The following is an 18834-nucleotide window of genomic DNA, read 5'->3' as shown; positions in this document are numbered from 1 at the left end:
AGTCTTTCTGCCCAAGATTGTGTATATGCCTAGAATCACCATATAGAAAAGCTTTTATAAATGAGAGCTAAAAACAAAATACATTTAAAAACATTTTAACTAGTTATTTTATTTTAATCTCTTATTTTTATTAGAAACATCCATATCCAATAACTTTAGGCATTACCTAATAACAAGACAAGACAAACCTTTGATGCTGACTATCTCCCAATCAACACATTCATTATTCCCTAAAACAATGCTAAATCGCTTTGTATGTTTCCTGGAAAGTCAATCTTTGTCTACTGTTTACAGTATTGGTGTAGTAATGCTGGTCCCAGGATATGACACACACAAGATGGGAGAGGTAATATCTTTTATTGAATCAACATCTGGTGGTGAAACGGCAGAGTTCTCAAGCTATACAATTCTCATCCTCATATCTAACTACATCAGATCACATTTCTTCTTTTACATGAGCAACGAGGAGTCCTGTGGCACCTTACAGACTAACAGATTTATTGGAGCATAAACTTTCGTGGGCAAAGACTCACTTCATCTGACCCTAACCTTAACCCAATCATAGATGAAGTGGATCTTTGTCCACGAAAGCTTATGCTCCAATACATCTGTTAGTCTATAAGGTGCCACAGGACTCCTCGTCACTTTTGCAGATTCAGACCAACACGCCTACCCCTCTGATTCTTTTACACAAGTTATTTTTTGAAGGGGGAAGAGGATGGAAAAATAACATATCTAAAAAGTCTTAAGAGGAAAAAAATGGTAGGAGGAAAATCTACCTACATATTTTACATTTTCATTAGAAGTTACCAGCAAAATAAATGTTTATATGGACTATTCTAGAATAACTCAATGGACAGATATTAGCATCATAATTCTCTACTTCAAGTAGGTAACAGATATAAAAGCACAGGCATGACTACACTACAAACTTAAATTGACCTATATTAGGTTTACTTACAGCCTCTGCAGTAATTAGTCTGTGATTTTGAAAAGAATGACAGCCAACAGCCAATATAAGTGACCTTCAGTATCTACACAGACACTATTGCAAAGTGCAGTTGCGCAGTGTGTAGTAGAGCACTTAAATAGATGGGAACAAGGCTGACACTGACATAATCAGGGTGCTGTAAGCTGCCTTACATGGACCTAACTTTGTAGTGTAGGCCATCTCTATATCTTAGAACATTAATATTGGGGCTCATTTCGATCACAAATCACAAAGAATCACTGCCATTGCGTTCTTCTGCAAGAAAATCAAAAGAACAGAGGGGTTTTTCCAGCATTGGAAATCCTCAGTCTACAAGGAAGAAGCCTTTTTGTGAAAGAGCTCTTCCGAAAGAAGCCGGTAGTCTGCTAAATCTGTTTTACTTCTCTTAGTAGGTAACTGCCATAAGAATATGTTCCCAAAGGTTCCTGCCATTAACCTAGTCCTCAGAAAGAACAGGATAATTATTTAGAAGGGAATAAAAGGCTAAAATAATCCAACTGATGTCAGTTCACTGTCTGACTCTAAAGCCTCAATTCCTATGTTCCTATGAGTCCCTTGCTCAGAAAATAAAAAATTCCTAAATTATACTGGCCAAGTTGAAAGGCATCAATATCCTCAAAAGAAATTCACCAGATGCTTCAATTGCCTAAGTCCAAACTGGAACCCTAACTCTCTCAGAGAATCAGTTCAACTCATGCGACACAATAAATGCCTCTGAGGCAACACAAGAGTGTTGTCTTCATCAAGGGGTCACGTAAGGGGTAGTGCACTGCACTGCCTGAAGGGAAATCTAAGTTATATTCCCTGTCAATTGATCTCTGTCTTAGCATGAAAAGCAACATGCTCACTTCCTGCAAGTGTAGGGCTGTGGCTCTCAATGCTGTCATTTTTCACATCTGATTATAATGAGGCATTAATAGGCTACACAGAGTTCCATCTAGTTCTCCTCAGTAGGGAGAGCTGAAAAGCAGGACTGAGGGTATGTCTACACTACAGAGTACTGTCGGAAAAACAGCCGTTTTTCTGACAAAACTTGATGAACGTCCACACTGCAATCGCATTCTTCTGCAAGAAAATTGAAAGAACAGAGGGGTTTTTCCAGCAATGGCAATTCTCATTCTATGAGGAAGAAACCTTTTTGTGAAAGAGCTCTTCCGAAAGAAGCCTGTAGTCTAGAGGCAGCCTGAGAGAAAATCCTTGCACTTCTTGCACAGGAACAAAGGACTCCTCCCACCCATCCCCTAAGGAAAATGAAATAAACAAGTATTCAACCTTGGCTCTAACCCTGGCAGCTGTGAAGGTGCAAGGGTGCCTGCCCACCCCACGTGGATCACAGGTGGTGCCGTGTGCACACAGCAAAGAGAGGGAGGGATAGCTCAGCGGTTTGAGCATTGGCCTGCTAAACCCAGGGTTGTGAGTTCAATCCTTGTGGAGGCCATTTAGGGGATTTGGGGCAAAAATTTGTGAGGGATGGTACTTGGTCCTGCTGTGAAGGCAGAGGACTAGACTGAATGACCTTTCAACATCCCCTCCAGTTCTAGGAGATAGGCAATCTCCAATATAAGCTATCTTCTGAATAACACACACAATAGTATTCTGTACGTCCGTAGAAGCACACACATATTTTGCTTTACAGATAGATTTGTAAAACAACTAAGTTACCCGAAATAACGAGCAACTCCGGCTCTCCCACCCAGCCCCTGGGGAGAGCCGAGCACCAGCCCGGGGTCCCATCTTCATCCCTGCCTGCACCAGCCCGGGTCACTTCTCCCTCCCCGCTCCCCACCATGCCAGGCTGGGCCCTTCTTCTGTCCGCCCCGCCCCTCCTTCTGCTTCCTGCCCCTCAAGCTCCTTCCCCCTCGTCAGTCCAGGCCCCTTCTCCCCCAACCTAATCCCTCCTTCTCCCTCCCAACTCTACCCCCCCCTCCCCCCCCCAGCTGTGATGTGCATCAGACCTGGCTCTAACCCTGGCAGCTGGCGAGGTGCAAGGGTGACTGCCCACCCCACATGGAGCGCAGCGAGGCGCAGGTGGTGCCGTGTGCATGCAGCAGTCCGGAAGGCTGCTGTTTAGACCTCTCCCCTATGTGGTCCCACCTGTGCTGCTCACTGCCCCAGCCTTGTCTGAAGAACCCAGGGCTGCCCATATGCCTGCTGGAAGCAAAAGGGAAGGAGTAGAAAGGTCAGTTCAGCAGCTCCCCTGGGCAGCTCAGGAATGCTCTGGCAGCCGCAGTAAGTGCAGCTTTTGGGGAGGGGGTGAGTCTCCACAGGGGCAGCTGGACTCCAGGTGATTGGGAACTGTACTCTGGCTCCCCAAGAGCCTACTGCTGGCACATAAGCCCAGCTGGGAGCCCTGCTCCTAACCTTGTCCGCAGGCTGCTGTCCTGAGACTGAAGCCTTCCTCCACCCCAGGGCTGTCACGGCTGTGCCATGTTTCTTGGTGTTGAAAGCTCTGTGGAGTAGGGCTGGAGTAAGGAAGTGGGGGCTTAGTTTAAAATAGCAATTCCAAGTGGCGAGGGGAAGCAGCGAGGTGGAGCTCGAGCTGGGGAAAGTCGGAGGAGAGAGGGAAGAGGCAGGTAGGATGTAGAGTGACGTGATGACGTCACCGTCATCCTGTGGGAAAAACTTTTTAATATATATAGAGAGAGAGGATAGGAAATGTCTGAAAAGGAAGGATACCTTAATTCAAGTCACTTTCCAGTCATCCATAGAAAATAAAAGTGCAGATGATACCGATTATAAGCACTGGGGATTGGTAAAATAAATGTTTTGTTTTATTTGGCATATATGACAACATTTTGGCTAGCTCCTTGTTTACTTAATTCTGTCTAAGATTATTTTATGTCAATGTTATTGTTCTCCCCCCTGCTCTTCAGAATTTCAGGTGCAAGAGAAGTAAAAGTAATCCAAGTGGAGTGCTAATAATGCAAGGAAATATCTAGGAAGGTACATGTTTGGTGGCAGTTGAGCAGTGTTTCTTAAAGTGATCCACGAAACCACTTGAGAAACCTGTTAACTGGCCGCACCAGTTTATTTGCTTACCTGAGCCATGGCCACAGAGCCTCACAGCTCCTATTGGCTCCGTTTCACTGTTTGCAACCCAGGGGAGCCAACAGGAGACACAAAGCTCCATGGCCGTGGCACCATTAAGCAAACAAACTGGCACGGCCAATTAACAGGTTTCTCAAAGCGGTTTTGCAGACCACTTTGAGAAACACTGCAGTAGAGAAAGAGGAATCACCTAGTCTGGGCATTTCTAAGTTTATATAGGAACTGCACACATGCACATACACAGCCACCCACATAGCAATTCTTCCCCTCCATTTTAAAAAGTTTCATAACCACCTACCAAGTTTATTTTATTCATAAGAAGAGTATCACAGTGGAGTCTGAGCAGAGAACTGAAGGTCAAATCACAAATGGAGAAAACTCTGTGACTTTTGACAAATCACAAACTTTCTATCAGTTTTCTCATCTATCAGATTCATATAACACAGTACATGCTTAGCTCACAGGGATGCTGTCAGGATCATATATAATGTTTTTCAGATATGAAAAAAACACAAATGCCATGCATTTTGTTCTAATTTGTACTAGTTTTTTATTAGCTAGCTAGCCAATGAAGCTAAAAATATTATGGTTTGGGTATACTGATCCAAACTGGTGCCTCCCACAACTATTAGTGGGGAATAGGGCTGAAGGACAAATGGTATGGGTCATCATTCTAGCCCACAATTATCTGCCTTTCCCCCTCACACCTTGTTTTTTTCCCTCCATTCGTGTTTCTGGCTGCACCAACTCTGTGTTTCTATGATCTTCTATTGTTCTTTTGTGCTCTCATTTTCCTTTGTGTCTGTAAGGTCAGTAGTGATGCTTTTCAGGGCTGAAGAGGTAAAAGGTGTAAAAGCACACATGCATGATAAGGAAGGAAAATGATTTCCCTCAAATTAGAATTTCTAAGTTTCCTTCTGCATCTTGGTAGTTTTCATAAGTACCAAGCAACAGAGGAAAGTACAGAATCTTATTCAAGGGATTACATGGGTTACTCAGAATCCTTGCTCTATGCATCAAGCACAATATTAGGGGAAACAGAGTAGACAGGAAAATTAACTTTCCCCAATAACAAATCTGTACTATTTTCTCAAATTTTATAGTGTTCTGCCAGTAAACAAGTCTCAATGCAAAATACAAAAATACTAATTTCCAAGTAACAAGCCAGGTTCACTTTTCTCTAAAGCACGTACCTGAATGGCTGAGTTCATGAAACATGTATTTCCCAAGTTACTTAAGCCACAGAGGCCAGGCTGTTCATTGTGTCTTCCTGGCTCTGAATAATCATAGTTCTTATAAGTGTATGATGGGAGGCAATAGTTTGAATTTTTCACACTGTAAGAAAACAAAAACATTTTTCACAATGTAGTCACATGACCTATAGTGCTTTAATGTACCTAGGTTTTTTTGCTAATTATCAAATAAGTTATCTAAAATTAAAAGTAACTATTGTTAACTAGATATATTCTTAGATATATTTAATTCTGGAATTTATCAATCTTAAATTTCAGTCAAAAAGAAAAGGAAGATCTCTTTCCCTGCAAATAACCAAACATTTCATGTATTGAAAAAACAAAACAGATTGCTTTTGTATCTCTCTACCCTTGATTAACAGGAGCAGCTTCACAGCTCACTCCATTCTTCATTGTTCCATCAAATTTAAGACACTCAGACTTTAGGCACCACCAGCAGCAATAAATCATCTCATGCGTATCCTTTCGGCATTTTGCTACTGTACAAATGTGAGGACAGTAGAAACTGGAATGAAGAATTATGCTTCAGTTACAGGTGAGAGCTGAGATTTTCAAGGCCACCATGACATCACTGGCTTGATGCACTGAAAATTTCTATTTATAGTTTCAGTGCTAGGACAACACAAGCCAGCATTCAAATGCAGGAAAAATCCTGGAGTAACCTAGAGTAAAAAGGAATGCACCAAATGCCTTCTAGGAACTACATTCAAATTTCATAAAAGTCTATTATGTACCTATCTGGTGAGACTGGAGGAGACTATGTAATAAGTAAAATGTTAGCTAAATTAAGGGTAATTTATTACCATAATATGACAGAACAAAAATACAAAATATTACATCCTCCTGGTAAAATAAGCATAATTTATACAACTAAAAAGGGTAAAAGCCTAATAAAACAGCTAGTTTTATTATCATATATATATATATTGTAAATAATTTAGAATAAAATTAATCTGATGAAGATATTTTTTATTTTGTTTTAATATGAATGTCACACAGATGTGATTTAAAATTAAATAAACAAAAGCCTGGTAAAAGATTAAACAAACTGTTTACAGTTACTAATCATATTAAATATTTGATGATGATAGCTTTGATAAGATTCAAGAGCATTTCTAACAACCCTGAAATATTATTTCACATTGGACTAAAAGTGGAATAAGATTTTGAAGGTCTCTTTATAAGAAAAAAATACAAGAAAGAACATACAATGCAACAAATTAATCTTTATAATTTTAAAAATATAAGTAGCTTATGATGTACTTTTTTCAATTAAAAAAATCACTTAAAACTTGTATTCAGTATACTCAATCTAAATGACTGCAGGAAGAACTCCCACTTTCAGTCCTCCTCTGTACATGTATCTATTTTAATTTGGCAGTCTTGCTGAGTTCCCCAAAGACACACACAAGAACCACGTATACCCTCATATACCTAAAAAAGCCCTTCAGTCCCTTAGAGACAGACATTATGAGAAAGCTCCTTGCATCAATTTGAGGCATAATGCATACACCAGTCTCATAATATTAACAGAACAAGTAGTATTAAAATAGACAGGAATCATGTAGATGTAAATATCAGTCTTTGCACAGACTATAAACATATGCAATAATTTTCACTGGATTATATTTTGTAAATAATTTAGAATAAAATTAATCTGATGAAGATATTTTTTATTTTGTTTTAATACGAATGTCACACAGATGTGATAACCTTAGCCTTTTGTACTTTTGGGTACTATTTAAAATTATGTGGTAAATATAACATTCAGGTGGCAGAGTAAAATAAAATGAAAGTATCCCAAAACATGAAATACACACAAATTCAGATAAGTTGTCAATGCTAAGCTGTTGAGAGGAAAATGGATCTGTCCTTATTTATTTCTCCAAAGAAAAATCTATTTCTGCTCTCTATTGTGGCCCAGTGAAGAGAGGTATGTTCTAGAGGTTTGGAGACTGGCTGCTCTTCTCCTTGGTCAATTCTGCTCAGTGATCCCCATTTTCCCCGTCATTGGTCCAACGCCTGTGCTGCCTGATTTCATAAATAGGAAAATGGCAACAGGCTAGAAAAAGTCTCTTTTACAACTATTATTGTAGCCAATATGCTTCAGAAAACACTGAGAACCTAGTGAAAGTAAATCCCTTTTCTTCTCCAGCTGAATACTGTGTTCACTTGGGAATCATGAAGTTTCTTGTGATACCTACTTTGCCATATGAAGTTTAAATATAAGAATATAACTCCCATATTAACTAGAGATTGCACAAGAGGTTAGCAGACACTCTGCGGGCTCACTAGTAGAGGGTTAACAATGGAGAGCCATCAAAAAGTACCAACTTGAACAGTCTACTGACATGGAAGAACCATAGAATAATGGTGGACAGCAGCCCAGGGGAACAAATTTTCCCAGTCTGGACTTTACATGGGCAAGAAACACCTGAGGAAGAACATGAAGTTGCTGAGGCAGTAATCTCAGAGAGGAGCCTGGATCTTCATAAAAGGACATGTTCTGCCCTTAAAGGTGTTCATTTGCTGGCCAGAACAAGAAAGCAAGACTGGGAATAGGAAACAGAGGAGAGGAGAGTTCTGGGACCCTGAAAGGATTGACCAACATCCTCAGAGCTGTCAGAGAGATAAGGATACTAGATACAGGGTTTTGTTATTTTTATAATTTTTCCATAGATCTCAATTTCTTGTACTATGTGTATGATTAAACAGGAAATAAATGAGTAAAGTAGAAACCTTTGCAAAGTCTGCATGTCTCTTGTTTTAACTGTCATAGATTCCAATAGATGTTACAGCAGCATGGTTAGAATCCACAAGGGAGAAGTTCAGCCAAGATTTTTAGGACATCTTTTCTTTTCACAAGTTTTAATGAGGACAGTAAAAGAATGGAGTATACTCTAATTAAGGTGAGTGGTGTTAACAGCAAAGTCAGCTCCACATTTCTATTTAGACTTTACAAGCATTTTTCTGATTCCACTGTCTTATGCATGTCAAATTTAAACCATTTTTATAAGTAAAACACTTCAGTTTCTACTTCATTGTGTCTATATATGTGTTCACTTTGATTGTGAGCAAAAGTGCCAGGTCTGCGTCTGACAAGTAAGAAGTGACGGGAGATCACTGACTAGGTGGAGATGACTTTCTGGACTAGATCTGAAACATTTCTCACAAGTGGCAAGCGTCATATCCTACACTTCCTAGTTATTTACTCTGTTACTCCTATTTTTTTAAAAAACTCCAACAAATTTCAAAAGCATCTGACAGCAAGTAACACATGAAACATATATTCACTATTTCACATTACGGTAAATGCAATATTTTTCAAATTAAGGCTTGGTCCTGAAAAGACTTATATACAAAATTATGTCCATTGACAACTCACGTATGAAAACTTAAACACTTAAGTACACAGAACTGAGGTGCAGGTACCTATCAGACCCACTTACTCAACTACACAGGTTTGTAAAATAAACTAATATATTTTGAATTTTACCTTCTACATTATATTCCTCTATGGTCAACAAATGTTATTGTATAAACAGACTTTTGTAGCTAAAATTGTTTTTTATGTCATGTAAATTGGTCAAATTTTGGTGTCAAAAGCTATTGATCTGCTATCAATTGACAGAGTGACCTTACTCTCATTCAATATTGATATTCTCTTGTTTATTTTCTTCTCCAGTTCATTAGCTGCTGAAGTGTATGCTGCTATCTTAAAAGCAAAGTTTGGGAATTTCTTTTGAGCCAGAGCATCCAATATCTACTTGGAGGTGCAGAAACACAGCAGAATCCTGTAATTTCTACAATCCTCCAAAGCATCTGACAGCAGTGCAAAAGATTCTGAAATGTGTGTTTGTTCCAACTGCAGCAGCCAGTTGCTACAAGTAGGCAGAGGACGAGTTTTCTTAGGGAAAACTACATTTGCAGGAGGCAAAGAAAAATGGGGAGGCACACACATGCTGACCTCAGCCCTGAAGGGTAAAATACAAATACATGCAGTGCCGTCAGATATTACAATTTACATCTGAATACAAAACTAGTAATTCAATGCTGCAGGTATAAAAGTCAGGATAGTAACAGATATGGCCCCTTTAGTAATTAATTGGTTCATCTTAAAATATATATATTATATTAGTAGTATACTGATAAATGCTTTCCTTTATGATATACAGTAAAAGCTTTGTTATCTGGCATGTCGGAGAAATGGAGTTAGCAAAAAAATCTAGTTAATTAAAAGCTATACTTACGAATGGAATACCAATTTTTAAATAATTAGAATACAATAAATGAACAAAATATAAAATTGTATACAGCTACCTACCAATCCAGTAAGTGGTTGGTTTCTTTAGGCACTTAGGCGTATACAGTAGATTATTTTATTACATTACTTATTATTATGGGCAGTGCATAGCATATATGTAGATCACTAAAAACACACAAACTACATAGAACATAACTTTTTTCTATGATAATTCAGGAGACTACTTCAGGATCTTGCAGTAATATCTTGCAGTAACTTCTTACAGTGCCTCAGGGTTATCCTTATCAACATCAATTATCACAGAAGATGCAAATGTAGGAAATGGGGCTAAATTGGTACTATGACATATCCTGAAAGCTGCTTATTTAAATAAATCCTTTATATTAGCATGTTTATTTGTCTTCTGTCTCTTTGGCATAAAAGTAGAGTGCACAATGGGCAACTGCATTGGCAGTATACTAGTCCTACTTACTAGCCTGAAGATTTGTATTGGGAGACATCAGAAATGTTAACAGATCTTACTGGTTAGTAAAGTGTCAGATATCACAGCTTTTACTGTATGCATTTTGAAATGTTTTCTGTTTTTGAGCAAATAACTGATGTTCTGATTTATGTTCAAAGGTAACTGTACCACTGCATTAAGAAGTAGTATTCCCAAAGTGTTTACCTGGTTTTAAAGAAAAAACTTGAATAATTTCACATTGAAAATCTGTGAACTGTACTATGTGTGTCAATGCAATGTTCTGATCGCCTGTTGAAGTAAATATGCATTTATGCAAGTGAACAATGAAGGAAACAGCTTTTATTTGAATACACAGCACTCTAGAAATAATTATACATACTTGGTTACTCAAAAAGATTAGTACCTATATTTTCTAACACTTGGGACACTTTTTAATTTTTCAATCAAATTTTAAGTATTTATTGTGTTTGACTCTGAAGATCAATTCCATGGAAACACTGAAGTTTTAAAATAAGCATTTTGAGTTATTCATTTTACTTTGTTTTCCATGTGAACGTCCTCAGAAAAGCTCAGAAAACTAAGCAATTGAATGGAATTTTACCTGAAGTTCCCACAAAATTTTCACCATGGCTTCAAACAAACAAAATGTTAATCTGAGGAAAGTTGTTTTAGAAAGTTGAAAGCACTAGAAACAGGCTCAATAAGCGACCTCTAAAATATAGCCTACACAACATTTCTGTGGTGACAATATAACACTGAAAATGGATAGTTTGAATTTAAAACAGGATCTCACACAGGAAATAGTGACCTTGCTAGCTTTAGGTATTATAATTCTGATTTTCAAACAATGGGGGAGAAGGAATTACTAATTTTCTACTTGAAATTCATATCTATCATTATGTATTACACAAAAATCCATAAAAAGCCATTTTTTCTTAGTAAATACAGTACAACAGACTGCAGATATGCACATGTACTTATCTGTTTAAAAGTGAGAGATGGGAATACTCAATCAGTAGAAGCACAAGTGACACTTCAATCTATATGAAAAATTATTTCTCATAAATGCAGTATTTAACTGGAAGATGTTGTATAAAATATTTAATATTACCTTTAAAAATTAAGTTAACATTTAAGTTAAAATTTAAACATAGCACACACACATTTGGAAGAAAATATTTTAAATTAAATCGGTATGGCAAGATTTTTTCCCGTTTGTCTTCAAGACAGGCTATTTCTGGTTTCAGACATTTGAAATCAGCTTTACTGTAAGGCTGTAGAAAAATGGAAACTTCATTTCACTGCTGGTTTTTTACAGGATACTATACTGTGCTGTGAAGGAATTATAGACTAAGCAGCCACTTGACAGAGAAAGCTTTTTTTTTTATAATTAAGATTTCTGTCTTATTAAATATACCAGTTCCTAAAAAAAAAAGTATGGAAGTTCAAATTTGAAATGTAAAACTGACAAAAGAAAATACATTTTAAAAAAGATAAAAGGCTTTCTTTTCACTGAGCATCTTTGTTACAATATTCAAGCAAAACAATCATTTTCACAAAATAATATCAAACTTCTGACACCTAGACACAACTAGGTAGACATACTATAAATGTTGACTAATAATAAAGGAACTACAACCTGAGCATTGTCAAAACAAAATTAATTCCCCAATTAAAAAAAGGTAAAAAACAAGGACATTTCCAAGTCATATTTGGGAGATTTCAATTAAATAAAAAAGTTCTTAAGATATGTTGCTTACTTTCTGTTGTTGATGTTGTTATAATTATTTGATAGAGATGGAGAGATCTTTGGTAAAGTTGAAAAATTGGATGCACCTGGGGACCTTTAAAAATATGAAAATGTTAAATTAGATAAAAATGCTGAGATATTAAAATTAATCATGAAAAAGAAAAAACTAAATAGATGAACAATGTATGTAAATAAGTATGAAAAAATAAAATTCTTATGAGTAGAACACTAAATATTCAGGACAATAGTTTCCAGCTTCAAAATGCATCATCTTAAAAGTAAAATGAATTATTTCATAACACTTCATGTCAAACTTTCATATCACACTGGGTAGCTCAGAAATAACTCAAATAAGACAAAAATGGCCTAAAAAGAATGCCAAAAAGTTTATCAGCCCACACTAAGGCAACAAAATAAAGCAGATGCGTTTTTCTTCTAAATATTGATTAATTTCTCAATATTAAATGGCTTTTGAGATGAGATATGAAAGTGTCATTTGTAACAAAATTAAGAATACATGTTTTTTAAAAGATAAGTATTCTCAGATTAGTGTAAATTTAGCCATTTAAAAGCAAAATTATATCACTTGTTTTTCTTTTAACTGACTGATAGACATTAATAGAAATTGCTGGAGCTGCAAAATATTAGGAATTTCACGTTTACTCAGCTAAGTCAAATCAGAGCATTATATTCATTGTACATTTAAGATATACAACATCCTTTTAAAAACTATGAAGTTGGAGTTGTTGAATGTTTTCAATAAAAATGATCTTCAGAGTTGTAACAATTACATGTAATTAATGTACAGCATAATCTGCTGTTTTGCCTTGGCTGCCATTTGAGCTCTACACAAAAAACATGGAAAACTGTAAAAACACACTATCCTAATTAGGCTTTGGATCAAGCCTGGCCCCCAGGTGACCTAGGACTGTAATATTATGGAATGCAAGTGTCAGGCAGAATCTTATAGATTATCTTACAAGAACTCTCCATGTGAGATTAAACACTTATTTTAAAATATTTAACAAACAACTAGCTCCTAGTGCTTCCAAGAAATAAAGTCATAAGATATGGCCACTGGGAAAAGATAATTACTTGGATCATGAAAATCCTTTCGGCCTTCTGATATTGTGTATTCTTCCAACGTTATAATTTAAATCACCCTCTCTTCCTAGTCAGAATGGCCAGACTAGGTTAAACCAATGGTCCATAAAGCTCAGTATCCTGTATCTGATGGAGGGAAATGACAGAGATTTTCAGAGGGAATGAACAAAACAGGACAATTCAAGAGTTGTCCAGTCCCATATGCTGGAAGTTTAGGAGCTGGCAGTTATGTCCTGGCCCTAACCATCTTGCCTCATAGCCACCGGTGGGCCTATCCCCCATGAAGTTATTTAATTCTTTTTTGAACCCACTTATACTTTTGGACTTCACAACATCATACAATGGACAGTCAAACTATGGAACTTATTGCCAAGAGAAGTACTTCCTTATACTTGTTTTAAAACTGTTGTCTATTAATTCTAGGAGGCAACCCCTGGTTCATGTTTTAGTGTGGAAAATTACAGGTGAAGATGGAACATGGAGTCACATGGGCAAGTCACACGTCCATGCATAATTCTGCTTAGTCACAGCTGAAGTCATTACCCACACTCTGGTTTGAAGTATCCAGTATGGTCCATTGTGAATTAAGTTTCCTTGATAAGCTTCTTAATTTGAGCACTCCCTTCAAGATGTGATAGCTAAATACCTTTTGGGCATTACCTCAGGAGCAAACATTTGAAATATAGGCATAGAGCCAATATTGATCACATTCTACAAATAATAACCTTCACATGGATCTTTTACATGCCAAACTCTGTACAAGATTTGTTTCAAATATATAACAGCAGTTGCAACAATGATATATATGGGCATATTTTAATCAAATAATGTCACACTACTCTATCTGTATCCATGATGGATTCTCTCTATTAATGACCCATTCCAATACTGTCTAATTTGTGCCACCATATCATCCAGGGCTACTCAACATGCAACCCAAGGCCCATTTGTTTGCGGCCCACAGTGCAGTTTGGATTTATGAGGGCTCAACAAGCAGCCCATGGGTGGGATCCTTTGAACATGCCCTCCAATGGGAACATGCTCCACTACGGTGAGTCATTATACAGCTCAGATGTTATCTCAAAACCATGCTGCCACCAATCCTATAGTATCTAAAAGCTAAACTTTTATTTATAAAAGAAAGGAGAGAATTAAAATTGGTTAGATACAATAATTACAAAGTTCTTGGTTATAGCAGTGATAGAATAAGAACTGCTGATTTAAGTCAAGTTCTGCTGTTCATTAAAAGTGCTGTCATATGGTTGGAAACTGGGTAAAATATTGCATTTTATTAATAACAGCAGAAATTATTTAATTGGGACCTGCATGTTGTGTAGTCTTGCATTAATCTTTGTATTCATGCCCGTCAGTGTGAAATAAGCTATTTGCATAAATTTGCATGTATATGCAACCACATTTAAGTTGTGGCCCTTGGCATGTGCTGTGAGTATCATCACTGTGGCCCCTGGGGTTCCAAAGTTGAATAGCCCTGATATAATATCTCCAAGTATGGCAGGGACAACTTTCATTTCATCTGGACATTACAGCCATTTTCATTTTAATTCCTGTTTTTTTATTTGATCACATGAATATCTGAATAACTTATATTTCTTGAGGACTTTTTAGGAGGTGTAAGGGGAATCATGGAAAAAGGATATACTATCATTGGCACGTTATTTATGTTGGCTGTGTCTACACTGACACCCTTTTCCAGAAAAGGGATGCTAATGAGACACTTCGGAATTGCAAATGCCGCGGGGGATTTAAATATCCCCCGTGGCATTTGAATGAACATGGCTGCCGCTTTTTTCCGGCTCAGGGTTTTGCCGGAGAAAAGCGCCAGTCTAGACAGGATCTTGCGGAAAATAAAGCCTTTTCCGGAAGATCCCTTATTCCTACTTTCAAGCAAACGCAGTGAGCAGGAACCAGCAAATGAGGGATCTCTGCTGCCAAACTGAGGGCAGAGAGGAGCCCACAGCCTCTGCAGATTTGCTTCAGCATCAGAGAAGCCTCCAAGTACCCTATGGCGGGCAGAAGGAAGACGGACAAGAGAAGCAATGCTGGGGGCAGGCAGGAGGGACACCCCAACCACATGGATGGGGGAGCCCATGGCTCCTGGAAGGAATCACACAGGGAAAGTGTTGGGAGGATGCCCCAGACTCCTGGCATGAGCTGTCCTGGGGGAGAGAGGAGGTGAGGAGGAGGGAAGCACCAGGCCCACCGCAACATCTGTGAGAGAAGGGAAGGCGGTCAAACCTAGCAGGGGCCACACGGGGAAAGGGCAGAAGAGGAATCACCTGGACCCCAGCAGAAGCTTGGGGACTCAGTTGCACAGGGCTCCACAACTTGTAAGGATGGGCCTGAGAATAGTTGTAATAGAAGACAACTAAGTTACCATCCACTTTTACTTCTTTCAACTTCCTAGCTGAATTCAGAATAAAAACTTGGTCTCTAAAGTTGTGTGATTGTATTTTGACAGGAGGTGGTCCAGTCAAATATCCATTGCTCGCTGCTTGTCTAAACTAGTATGCCATTTTAAGTTGATCTGATTTGCCCAGTAGAGTTGAGGCTTTTCTAATACAGGCAGTCCCCGGGTTACGTACAAGATAGGGACTATAGGTTTGTTCTTAAGTTGAATTTGTAGGTAAGTCGGAACTGGCTCCAGATTCAGCTGCTGCTGCTGAAACTGACCAGGGGCTGACTACAGGAAGCTGGAGGCAGAATTGCTTTGCCCCCAGCTTCCTGGAATCAGCCACTGATCAGTTTCAACAGCTGCTGAATCTCGAGCCTGGGACAGAACAGCTGGGCTGCCAGGTAGGTCCTTGCAGGACCAACCCAGCAGCACCCCGGCTGCTCTACCCCAGGGTCCACAACAAAAGCCTGGTCTGCTGGGGGGGGGGGGGGGAGGGGGGGAAGCACTAGCTGCGCCCCCCCCCCCCCAGCAGACCAGGGACACGGGGAACAAAGCCGCAGTGGCGGCGGGGTGCCGCGCCTCTGCAGCTTTGCTCCCGGTGCCTCTGGTTTGCTGGGGACCGTCTCCAGCAGACCAGGGACACCCGGAGCAAAGCCAGGGAGGCGGAGGGACCAGAGCAAAGCCTCAGAGGTGCGGGACCCCTCCGCCTCTCCGGCTTTGCTCCAGGTGTCTCTGGTCTGCTGGAGACGGTCCCCAGCAGACTAGGGGCACCCGGAGCAGCTTTTCTCGCCCCGGAGGTCGAGGTGGCGGGACCGCTGCGCTCTGGGCGGTCCCACTGCCTGCAAGCTCCGGGGCAAGAAAGCCCCGTTCGTAAGTGCGGATCTGACGTAAGTCGGATCCGCGTAACTTGGGGACTGCCTGTATATGTTTGAAAGTATTTTATGGGGTATTTGGTCTTTGCCCCCCCATTGCAATCCCATGGTCCTAGTATTTTTACTAATCTTCCCATTGGTTTATATTTTAACTTGAGGTTCCAAGGCTGCAAATCTCTCCACTTGATTTTGTATGGCCCTTCTCAAATCTAATAATTCTAGAGTCCATGCCTGTAATATCTACTACTTGATCATTTATTCGACTATTCATAGTGTCCAGTTTGTCATTTATTTTTTCTTCTGGCTTGCTGAAAAGATTTTCAGCACCACAGTTAAATAAGCAGTAATCCATGTCACTATTTTATTATCCATCCCTATGGCTGCTGCTTTTAACTCTGACCTAACTTGTCTATTATCCTCTTTTAATCTGCCCTTCTGAGCTTTTCTTCCAGAGTTGCCAACCACTATCTTCATTTCTGGGATAAACATTAATTCTGAGGCCCACACGATAACCCTTGGTGATTCTCTAAGGCTATGGGCAGAGGGAGGAGGGTGTCCCTGGGGGGGGGTCCCCAGCAGACCAGGGACACCCAGAGCAAAGCCGCAGAGGCGGGGGGTCCCGCGCCTCCAAGGCTTTGCTCCGGGTGTCCCAGGTCTGCTCGGGGTGTCCCTGGTCTGCTGGGAGGGGTCCCCAGCAGACCAGGGACACCCCGAGCAAAGCCGCAGAGGCGGCGGGGTCCCGCGCTTCCAAGGCTTTGCTCCAGAAAGGGGTCCCACGCTTCCAAGGCTTTGCCTCTGCGGCTGTGCTCGGGGTGTCCCTGGTCTGCTGGGGACCTCCCCAGCAGACCAGGGACACCCAGAGCAGCTTTTCTCGCCCCGGAGGACTCTGTGGCGGGACCACTGCGCGTCTGGGTGGTCCCACCAGCCGCGAATTCCGGGGCGAGAAAAGCCCCGTTCGTAAGTGCGGATCCGACATAAGTCGGATCCGCATAACTCGGGGACTGCCTGTATACTTTTGTAAAAAAAGTGATCAAATATACATGAGGCTGGGGGTGTGGGAGGGGAAGCTTATTGTATTATCCAGAAAAGGAGCAAAAACTTCAGGCTACTTGTACATATATGTTGAAATCTTAAATAAAACTCAAGTCACATAAGTCATCTGAGCATATAATGCACCTCAAATTCTTAAGTCAACAATATATCTGCAGGTTGCCAGGAGAAAACATAATATAAAAAGCCATTTTTATTATAATTATATCCATATATTCTCAGCTTCTAGGCTATGATTAAGGACAGAAAGAAGTGTGTAACAATTTCTCTTCTGGTTATGTTTCAAGATATTCATGATAGATTAATATAAGGGACTTTGAAGTCATCTCATTTTAAATGCTGAAAACAATTCTAAAAACCTGAAAAGGAAGCTATTGACAGAATGGATTGTTGCCTGATCTAAGATTACATTTACATTTCTAACCGACACTTTTCTAGAGTAAATATAAAGTATGGCTTGCTTCAGTAGGGGACTAATATGCTTTACAAGGCTTGCCTCAAAGATGAGATCATGATAGAGTAGAAGACGAAAAGAAGGTCAGTGTGACAAATGGAAAATAAAATAAAAGATGCTTTTGATGAAAGTGAAATCAGGGGCTCAATACAAAATAAAATAGATTTATTTATACTGCCCTAAAACTTATCTGTTTCACAAACATATAATGCAAAACATCTAGAAAACAAAACTCATTACAGGTAGTTCTGTCCTTTTGTTGGTAGCTTCTGATTTGATTGTATTGTAGTCTTGCCAACCTCTTTTAGAGTGCATCTATACTGCACCGTAACTCGAAATAAGATACACAATTTGAGCTAGGAAAATTGTATATCTTATTTCAATGCTATTTTGAAATAGCTTATTTCGTCATTTGAAGCTGTATACGCAGTGCCAAATTTCGAAATAAAGCACTATTCTGAAACATCCTTTATTCATTGTAGAATGAGGTTTACAAGGATGTCAGAATAGCGAGCCCAAAATAACAGGCTTGCTGTGAAGATGCGGGCTAGCTATTTCGGGATACTCCAGTATCCTGAAACAGCGTTGCAATGTAGACATACCCTTAGTGCCACAGATCCTTGCCTTGTCATGTTTCTATTATCCAACAGTTTTTGATGGTTGTCATATCCTCAAGACAGATCTCAGGTTGAGTTTTCTTACAGTAAAGAAATTTACTCTTATTTGCTGGATTCAGAGCAAACTTCCTGTTCATGGAATTCTAAGTTGTAATATTCTATAATAGAAAAGTTTCTGACATATTTAAGTGAAATTGGACTGATATATAAACATGAACTTAGCATGTCAAAATAAACACAAGGAACTCAAAAAGCATCTTTCCTGGAAGATACACTCAAGAACCAATTGTCAAAGTAAAGAAAAAATGAATCTATTTGCAGTTATATTGTAGGACATTTTCTATTCACCAGAGCAACAAGCAAGTGATAGAATAAAACTGGCTGGAAACAGGCATAGTAAAGGAAGACAAGATTTGAGTCTTTCAATCTCTTCACAAATCTACCACAATCTTAAACTGCAACGCTCTTGCTTTTCTGATGTGAAGCCTGTAGAACAAACATCACTAATGCCACTGTACTTTGCTAAAATTGTAAGGTGGAAAAAATCTCTCTCAC

The 18834-nt window shown here is 39.3% G+C and overlaps 1 protein-coding gene across 10 annotated transcripts in view; it reads right to left on the bottom strand.

Annotated features, from left to right (window-relative positions):
- Positions 1 to 18834, bottom strand: part of USP15 (ubiquitin specific peptidase 15) — a 136686-nt gene that overhangs the window by 49699 nt on the left and 68153 nt on the right. For 7 of the 10 annotated variants that reach the window (XR_012904392.1, XR_012904399.1, XM_075930758.1 and 4 more), the window contains 2 exons: positions 11780 to 11863; positions 5233 to 5374 (listed from right to left, as the gene is read on the bottom strand). Coding sequence is in view for 8 of the 10 variants with exons in the window: in XM_075930758.1 (XP_075786873.1) it covers positions 5233 to 5374; positions 11780 to 11863 (226 nt within the window). In the remaining 2 variants the exon portion in view is untranslated. Of the gene's footprint in view, positions 1 to 2952; positions 4872 to 5232; positions 5375 to 11779; positions 11864 to 18834 lie in introns of those variants that run through there. The other 3 variants (XM_075930764.1, XM_075930807.1, XM_075930814.1) reach the window with 2 other exon arrangements.

The sequence above is a fragment of the Pelodiscus sinensis genome, chromosome 1, assembly GCF_049634645.1.
Source record: "Pelodiscus sinensis isolate JC-2024 chromosome 1, ASM4963464v1, whole genome shotgun sequence".
In the NCBI taxonomy this organism is placed as follows: domain Eukaryota; kingdom Metazoa; phylum Chordata; order Testudines; family Trionychidae; genus Pelodiscus; species Pelodiscus sinensis.
The sequence above is the reverse complement of the archived record's forward strand: the minus strand, read 5'-3'. Positions and strand labels throughout refer to the sequence as shown.